Genomic DNA, 9,729 nt, shown 5'->3' with positions numbered 1-9,729 from the left:
CAAGGCTGAGGCGGAAGGATCGCCAGAGCCTAGCAGGTCGAGGTTGCGGTGGCCGGGAGCGGCCACTGCACTACAGTCTGGGCGACAGAGTGAGACTCCAACTTACAAAAAAAAAAAAAAAAAATCAGAAATATGACCTGCAAATATTTCCTCCCACTTCGTGGCTATCCTTTCACTTTCTTTCAAATGGATTTAGAGGTTAAAGAGAATTTAAAACTTTTATACCCTAATCTTCCAAATCAAAATCCAAACCACTGAGCCTGTATCATACTCCTTTCAGATCATTCTACAGAAACATTCACGTAAGAGCATGAGAACAAACATACAATGCTTCTCATTGCAACATTTTTAATTGTCAAGAACCACAATCAACTTAAATTGTCATCAATCAAGTTCTAGAAAACGGAGGACAATCTGAGTAGCATGAGAAGATGAAGCTACTTTCATTTTTTGCTATATACAGTGGTGTATGATCTGAATTTTTTTGAATAAGTTTGTCCTTTTGGCATTTTTTTAAAGCTGTAGAAAAGTCTGTATTACTTTTTAAAATTAAGGTAACAGTATCATCTTCAACTACAAATATATCATTAAACACAGTTGTATGAAGTAGACCTAACACTAGACAATGCTTATCATTATATGAAAATCAGGGAATAAGTTTATTTTTGGGCAAAAGGATTATACCTATAAACATCCAATCTTCCAAATCAAATGTTCCAAATGTTTTGCTTTTAACATTTAACTATTTGTGACAGAATATTTTGTAGGTACACTGCATACTTTCCTGCATTTTTGATGCCCACATCATCCTGGCATTTCAAGATCACCAGTTTACTCATGAGTTATATTGGGCTATAGCATGCTACTGCATTCAGTGGCTATGAAGTATGTTTTTATCATCTTCTGAATGTGTAGTCTTAAAGAAAAGTCATCTTGAAGACTAACCTAACCAGACCCGTACTTTAATAACACCATCCTTGCCTCCCAGCACTTCCTGGTGGTCCTCCTTAGATCTCCTCGGCAGGGTTCATTAACTGGTCACTGTGCTACTGCTAAGATCCACAGATGCTTGTACATGGACATATTATGTGTTAGAATTCCAACTAAATTGTAAGGTCTTTGAAAGTTTAGAATATCTTTCATTACCTTAATAAGTGCTATGAATTAAATAGGAACTTATGAACATTTGACTAATTTATCTGAAAACACTGGTCTATGGATGGGCACAGTGGCTCACACCTGTAATTCCAGAACTTTGAGAGGCCAAGGCAGGATTGCTTGAATTTTTTTGAATAAGTGTGTCCTTTGAGGTCAGGAATTTGAGACCAGTCTGGGTAACATAGTGCAATCCAGTCTCTACAAAAAAATTAAAAAATGAGCTAGGTATGGTAGCATGTCCCTATAGTCCCAGCTACTTGGAAGACTGAAGCAAGAGGCTCACTGGCGTCCAGGAGTTCTAGATAGTAGTATTACTATGATCATGCTACAGTACTCCAGCCTAAGTGACAGAGTGAGACCCTGTCTCAAAAACAAAACAAAAAATTCCACTGGTATATTAACCGATATTGTATATCTCTTTTTCAGACTTTGAGTAAACCTCCAGAATATTCTACCAAATTGTATAATACGTCTCATTACAAAGACCAGTGGTCATTACACAGACACAGACAAGGGTAGGAAGGACTTTTACTGTGTACTCCTATATACCCTTTGAATTCTGAATCATGAGAATATTTCAGTGACTAAAATAAATAAAATTTAACAAAACACCACACATGGAAGAAGAATAAGATGACACATCCAAGATCATTCAGTTCAATTTCTTCCTTACATGCACAGGAAGCTATAAAAGTCAAGAGAAGTCATAGCTCACCCCAAATCAGATAGGATGTAACTGGCATAGCCTATATTAGAACCCACGCAGCACCCTTCTCTGCACTGGCACTGCTCCTCAACTTAGGAAGCAGTTTACCACATGATCACAGAAAAATCAGTCTTTAAAAAGACCTCCAGGCCGGGCTCGGTGGCTCAGCCTGTAATCCCGCGCCTTTGGGAGACTAAGGTGAGTGGATTGCTTGAGCCCACGGGTTCGAGACCCGCCTGGGCAGCGAGACCTCATCTCTACAATAAATCAAAAAATCAGCCGGGCATGGTAGTGCATGCCTGTAACTCTGGCTACTTGGAAGGCTGAGGCGGAAGGATCACTGGAGCCCAGCAGGTCGAGACTGCGGTGGCCGGGAGCAGCCACTGCACTCCAGTCTGGGCGACAGAGTGAGACTTCGACTCAAAAAAAAAAAAGGACCTCCACCTTAAACTGAGAGGCCATGGAATCAAATCACTCCAGATGTAAACCTATAGAAACTTTTTTGATGACACAAGTTCAAAACAACCTGAGGAACATCTAAAGAGATGATTACCTGTTCATAAAAGTAGAGTGCTCTTTCAAAGTTCTTCAGTCCAGTATAAATCATCCCTCCATAATAATAGTAACATAAAAAGTGCTTTGCATCATAGGCCCCATTCTCTTTACAGATATCCATCATGTCTACATCAAGATACGGAAGGGCAGGCTTAAAGCATTTTGCCAGCAAACAAAGCTGTGAACAAATTGATATTAAACCATCACTTTAATTTTACTTTGGCAGGCAAAGAAAATTCATAGATTCCATAAATTTCCAAAAAAATGTAATTTTGTTTTACAATTTATTGATTAAAATGATCTAAATATCAACAAAGTATAGGTTAGTATCTCTTATCTGAAATGCTTAGGACCAGAAGTATTTCAGATTTTGGAATATTTGCAGAATCCATACCAATTAATCATCCCTAATTCGAAAAACTGAAATCCAAAAAGTTCCAGTGAGCATTTCCTTTCAGCATCAAGTTGGCACTCACAGTTTCAGATTTTGTGACATTTCGGATTTAGATTAGGAATGCAAATCTCTACTCTACATTCTTAATCACTCAGAATAGCATTGCTTTATAAAAAAAACTAACCAGCTAAAAGGCAGAGCATGTCACAGATTAATTGAGAATAAACAGAAAATTCCACAGACAAAGTTCTGTTATCACTTAACCCAGCCACCACCCATCTGTTTACATACAGATGGGTAAAAAAGTGTGTTCATTGAACTAGAGGAACAGAAATAGACTAGCATGGTGTGCTAAAAATAGAAGTCTTTTCTTCAATTAAATTGTTGCAGTTTAGCCAGGCTCAGTGGCTCAGCCTGTAATCCTGTGCCTTTGGGAGGCTGAGGTGTGTGGATTGCCTGAGCCCATGGGTTCCAGACCCGCCTGGGCAGCGAGACCTCATCTCTACAATAAATCAAAAAAAATCAGCTGGGCGTGGTAGCGCATGCCTGTAATTCCGGCTACTCGGAAGGCTGAGGTGGAAGGATCGCCGGAGTCCAGCAGGCGAGGCTGCGGTGGCCGGGAGTGGCCGCTGCACTCCAGTCTGGGCAACCGAGTGAGACTCCAACTCAAAAAAAAAAAATTTGTTGCAGTTTTTTAATTCTTTAGGTAAGTGTAGGAAATAGTTTAATCCAAGAAAGCAAGCAGTTGGAAAAGTTCTCTATCTAGATCATGGAGACAAGATGCAGATGTATGTATAAACTCATCAAGCTATACACTTTAGTACTTTATATATGTTATACCTCAATCACAATCTTTAAAAAAATTTTTTTAAAGCACATCTTGATGTGAAACAAAAACATGTGCTTGGAATAATCCACATACTATGTTATTCATGAAGAAAACAATGTAAATACCCCATACAAACCTGTTAAACTATAGTGCACTCATATTATAGAATACCATGCAACTGTAGAGAACTGCCATGGAATCATCTCCAAGATGTAGTAAATAGAAAAAAGCAAGGTACGTAAGAGTTTATACATTCCTATCTGTTTGTATATGCATAAAATATCTTTGAAAGGATATACAGCAAGAAGCTACTAACACTTGTTTTCTATGGAAAGACTAAACGAATGGCTAGCAAATAGAGTGGTAACAAGACTTCATTATATGCCTTCCCTTTTGCCTTCTGGACTTTGAACATTTTAAAATAAGATAAACAAATAACACTTTAAGGTGTAAAAAGTTACCTGTGTTTATTCTCAGGTTCCTCAATTTCTTTAAAAGAAAACGACCTGGGACTTTCAAAAATGTTACAACCAGCTGGGCACAGTGGCTCATACCTGTAATCTCAGCACTGTGGGAGGCCGAAGCAAGGGGATCGCTTGAGTCCAGGAGTTCAAGACCACCCTGGGCAATACAGCGAGACCTCGTTTCTATAAAAATAAAAATATGCTGGGCTTGGTGGCTCAGCCTGTAATCCCACGCCTTTGGGAGGCTGAGGTGAGTGGATTGCCTGAGCCCGCAGGTTCGAGATCCGCCTGGGCAGCGAGACCTCATCTCTACAATAAATCAAAAAATCAGCCGGGCGTGGTAGCGCATGCCTGTAATTCCACCTACTCTTGGAAGGCTGAGGTGGAAGGATCGCTGGAGCCCAGCAGGTCGAGGCTGCGGTGGCTGGGAGCGGCCACTGCACTCCAGTCTGGGCGACAGAGTGAGACTCCAACTCAAAAATAAATAAATAAATTTAATTTAATTTAATTTAAATTAAAATATTGGTCTGGTATGGTGACATATGCCTGTATTCCCAGCTACTTGGGAAGCTGAGGCAGAAGGATTACCTAAGCACAGTAGGCTGAGGCTGCGGTGAGCCATGATCATGCTACTGTACTCCAGCTTGAGTGACAGAGTGAGATTCTGACTCAAAAAATGACAACCACTAATTATCCTATCTGTTCTACAAGCTTACTAGCCAAGTTTGCATTCAGTACCCTGCTGAATATAATGAATGTACTGCCAAATTGCCTTCATTTACCTAATCCAATGTTGAGCAACTCCATAAACAATCCTACATCTCTAACTTGATGTGAATCACACACTTTGGCTGCTTACCTGGCAGAGATCGGCGTGTATTGAGGTCAGCTGGTTTGTATTCATCTGCATCTTGTCTATGGCTTGCTTAAGGATGCCAATTCCTCGCAGGGGCTGTCAGAAATGACATCTCTTTCAGATAAGTTCTCAAAGATGGCAGCACATTGGTTCTTATGTTGTCACTTACAAATAAAAAATAACACTAATTGATAGGTTCCTTTAAACAGCATTATGAGGTTTCCATATTCTTTCAGGAAATTTCTGTTCCTATCCAGTCAGAAAACGTTTTCTTAAGCTGCTACTTGGAATTTTTAGATAATTCAGTACCATTTTCTAACTCACAAAGCTTTTTAACCATGAAGATTAATATGTAATCAAAACCAATATTAATTCTCTAAAGTTCATTATATTTACATCCAAACAAGCAAAGACATTCCAAATCATTTACAATAGATGAGAGCTCATTGCTTAGGAAAATTACTTGTGGATAGGGGTGCTGTCATCTTCCCATATAATAGACTAGTCCTTATCTGGTAGTAAATGACTACCGAAACTAATACCAAAAGTTACAGACTGTTTCCTGCTCTAATTTTAAATAACAAGACAGAGTGCCAAGTGAGGGACAAATCAGTTTCAGGACAGAAGACAAGAATATAAAATAGCTGAACAACTTGTATGGTTTTTTCAACAAAGACCAGTGGACTTTTTTTTAACCATCTTTTCCAAACAGTTTATTTAGTACTACAAAATGCCAACTAATTCTATTTTCAGCCTCCTTCAAACCACTAATCTTAAATTTTCTTTCAAATAAAAAAAGAAACACTCAAATTATAACTTGTATCTCAATATCACAAAAGATAAAGACTGAAGCACTATTCCAGATTAAAAGACACTAAAGAGACACAGCAATGAACTATAACTTATGATTTAAGGTTTTCCTTTGTATAAAGGACATTGGCTAAATAGCTGTCAAAATCTAAATAGAGTTTGTATATTTGTTGAAGCATTATATCAATGTTCATTTCTGGATGTTGAACATTATACTGTGGTATATTATGAGAAATGGCTAACTTTTAGGAAGCACTCATTGATGTATTTGGGGCTAAGGGACAGCATATATGCAATTTACTTTCGAAATGATTCAAAAAAAAGAAAGAAAGAAAAGAAAAAAGCAAGTGTGGTAAAATGCTAACATTTCGATAATCCCAGTGAAGTGTATGAAAATTCTTTGTTATTCTTGTAGCTTTTTGGAAAGCTATAATGATGTCATACTTAAGAGCTAAAAGAAAAAAAATTAAACAAAAACCAGTGTATTACAACGTAAGAGGCACTAGACTGGTAGTTTCAAATACTTGTCAGGTGAACACCAGCAGCTTTCCTTGAGGTGCTACACCTCCCTGTGCCTCTGCATTACTCACTTGCTGCAGGGGCTGGCAAAGTCCCTGAAAGCTCTCAAGTGACCCCAAATATCAAAACACTGAATGTTTCGCACTCACTCAGAATCTTAACAAATAAGTTCATTGTGTAAGTCAAATACATATAATAGAACTATGATAACTTGAATAACATTTCTTACCTGTTTTCTTTCCACAAGTGCATTTGTTAGCTGATGGCAAAGCCCAGCAACTAGATACAACAATAACAAAATATTGAAAATATAAATAACTACAAGGGCAAAATACATTCAATGAAAATAGAAAATGTTATTTAGCTTACAAGTGTCTGTTGCATATCGAATGTGCTCCCCATTGCAAGTACTGATGAAAAGCTGAACCTGTGAGAATAACGTTTCGAAGTCAGGAACACTGGGCATAGAAAACTTCACAAACCTAGAATAAAGAGAAAATAAACTAATTGCCTTGATGTTTCATGGGGTAAAATGTAGAGCCACTTATACAAAAAAGTTCATCCTGCCTCCAATACTCTGTGAAATTAAATGAATAACAGTATTTTTTAAAAGGAAGAACCGCTGGGCTCGGTGGCTCAGCCTGTAATCCCGCACCTTTGGGAGGCTGAGGTGAGTGGATGGCCTGAGCCCGCAGGTTCGAGATCCACCTGGGCAGGCGAGACCTCATCGCTACAATAAATCAAAAAAATTAGCCGGGCGTGGTAGCGCGTGCCTGTAGTTCCAGCTACTTGGAAGGCTGAGGCGGAAGGATCGCCGGAGCCCAGCAGGTCGAGGCTGCGGTGGCTGGGAGCGGCCACTGCACTCCAGTCTGGGCGACAGTGAGACTCCAACTCAAAATAAATAAATAAATAAATAAAATAAAATAAAAGTAAGAACCAGGGCAACACCCTTGGGTCCCCTCCCACTGTGGGAGCTTTTCTGTCTTCTCAATAAATCCTGCTGTAAAAAAAAAAGGTAAGAACCAGAATTGGACTCAAAAAAAAAATATGTGAATTACAATAAAAATGATTTTGACTTGGAAAAAAAACACAGAACATATACATAAATAGGGACTAAGAGAAATATGCTTAATAAAAAAAGATTTTCAAAATGAAAAACTGCATTAAATAAGGTCGCATACCAGATGTCTAAAACTTATGAAAGAACTGATATAAACGTTTAACCCTCCCCCCAAAATGTTTAATTTTCTTTTGAGCTCCAATGTGGTCAGGACTATTTACTCTAAAAATCAGTTGTTAGCCGGGCTCGGTGGCTCAGTCTGTAATCCCACGCCTTTGGGAGGCTGAGGTGAGTGGATTGCCTGAGCCCGCGGGTTCAAGACCCGCCTGCGCAGATGAGACCTCATCTCTACAATAAATCAAAAAATTAGCCGGGCGTGGTAGCGCACACCTGTACTTCCAGCTACTCGGAAGGCTAAGGCGGAAGGATCGCCGGAGCCCAGCAGGTCGAGGCTGCAGTGGCCGGGAGCGGCCACTGCACTCCAGTCTGGGTGACACAGTGAGACTCCAACTCAAAAAAAAAAAAAAATCAGTTGTTTTTCCTGCTTTGAGGAGAACATACTGAGGGGGTCAGGAGTGAGAGCTATGGGCTGGCTGGAAGCTGTAGCAGTGGCTCAGGTTAAAGATGCTGCTGCCAGCTGTGAGATCTATCTGGGAGAAAGACTGACAGAACTAGCTGATGGATGGGACAGGAAGAGTAGGGTAGTGAGAAGAGGGACAGATGGTGCCACCAACTGCCATGAGAAACATTCCAAAAGGACACTAGTGAAAGGTTTTAAAGGAGAAATCGTATACTGCCAATAAGGCATTGCTCATAAGTAACTTCAAGTTCTTCTTTTAAAAAAAAGAACTACTGAAACTAATTTCAAGAAAAATGAAACAGATATTAACTAGTCACAATTTCTCCTACATCTTTCAGTTTGTCTATTTCCATCTATACATTATTATTTGGCTTAACAATGTTACCTTATATCTGTAATTACATTGGTAATTACCAAATTGTGTCAAACAATTTCATTTGGAGTTCACAATAGATCAGCAATATATTGTGATTGCCATTTTATTTTATTATCATTACTATCTCCAAGAAAGGGTCTTGCTCTGTTGCCCAGGCTAGAGTGCAGTGGCATGATCATAGCTCAGTGTATCCTTGAACTCCTGGCTCAATCAACCTTCCCGCTTCAACCTCTCAAGTAGCTGGGATTACAGGCAAGCGCCACCACACCCTAATTTTTTAAATTTTTTGTAGAGAAAAGGTCTCCTTGTGTTGCCCAGCTGATCTCAAACTCCCAGCCTCAAGCAAGTCTTCTGCTTCTTGACTGTCATTTTATAAATAAAAACATGAAGCTCAGGCCCCACACTTCATAACTGCAACAATGTAGATTCAAATCCAGGGTACTCAGCCACAAGTTCAGGGTTCTTCCCATATATTATCTGATATACAATGATAAAACACCTTACAGCTTCAAAGTGCTTTCATGTATATCATCTCATTTGATATATACATATACGTGAGTTTATGTGCGCATAAAACATGCATGCCGTCTGCTTTCATATAAATTAGAAAACAGAAGAAATCTTTACAAGCACTGTCCAATAGAACTGTCTACAATGGTGGAAATGTTCAATATCTGCACTGTCCAAGACATGAACATGTAGTTACATGTAGCTACTGAGTACAATAAGTCCCCTACATACGAACCTTCAAGCTGCGAACTTTCAAAGATGCAAATGTGCATTCGCATGCAATCACGTAAGTTAGTTCACGTGTCTGGTATACACTGTCACGTGCTGTACTGTAAGATTAAAAATGTTTTCTTTATTTTTTGTTCATGTATTATTTGTGTGAAAAGTATTATAAACCTATTACACTATAGTACTATACAGTCAACTGTGTTAGTTGGGTACCTAGGCTAACTTTGTTGGACTTACCAACAAATTAGAATTATGAGTGAGCTCTCGAAACAGAACTTGTTCACATGTAAGGAACTTACCACACTTAAAATGTGACCAGTGAGCCGGGATCGGTGGCTCAGCCAGTAATCCCGCAACTTTGGGAGGCTGAGGTGAGTGGATTGCCTGAGCTCACGGGTTCGAGACCCACCTGGGCAGCGAGACCTCATCTCTACAATAAATCAAAAAATCAGTCGGGCGTGGTAGCGCACGCCTGTAATTCCAGCTACTCGGAAGGCTGAGGCGGAAGGATCGCCGGAGCCCAGCAGGTCGAGGCTGTGGTGGCTGGGAGCGGCCACTGTTCTCCAATCTGGGCGACCGAGTAAGACTCCAACTCAAAAAAAAATGTGACCAGTACATCTGAATCTTTAATTTTTTTTTTTTGAGTTGGAGTCTCACTCGGTCACCCAGATTGGAGTGCAGTGG

The 9,729-nt window shown here is 39.6% G+C and overlaps 1 protein-coding gene across 8 annotated transcripts in view; it reads right to left on the bottom strand.

Annotated features, from left to right (window-relative positions):
- COPS3 (COP9 signalosome subunit 3) overlaps positions 1-9,729 on the bottom strand; it is a 37,155-nt gene that overhangs the window by 19,720 nt on the left and 7,706 nt on the right. For 5 of the 8 annotated variants that reach the window (XM_008071983.2, XM_008071984.2, XM_021705895.1 and 2 more), the window contains 4 exons: positions 6,661-6,773; positions 6,521-6,570; positions 4,966-5,058; positions 2,418-2,597 (listed from right to left, as the gene is read on the bottom strand). In XM_008071983.2, coding sequence (XP_008070174.1) covers positions 2,418-2,597; positions 4,966-5,058; positions 6,521-6,570; positions 6,661-6,773 — 436 coding nt within the window. Of the gene's footprint in view, positions 1-2,417; positions 2,598-4,965; positions 5,127-6,520; positions 6,571-6,660; positions 6,774-9,729 lie in introns of all 8 variants that reach the window. The other 3 variants (XM_021705896.1, XM_021705897.1, XM_021705898.1) reach the window with 2 other exon arrangements.

The sequence above is a fragment of the Carlito syrichta genome, unplaced genomic scaffold, assembly GCF_000164805.1.
Source record: "Carlito syrichta isolate Samal-C Ts95f unplaced genomic scaffold, Tarsius_syrichta-2.0.1 Scaffold314799, whole genome shotgun sequence".
NCBI classification, from domain to species: domain Eukaryota; kingdom Metazoa; phylum Chordata; class Mammalia; order Primates; family Tarsiidae; genus Carlito; species Carlito syrichta.
The sequence above is the reverse complement of the archived record's forward strand: the minus strand, read 5'-3'. Positions and strand labels throughout refer to the sequence as shown.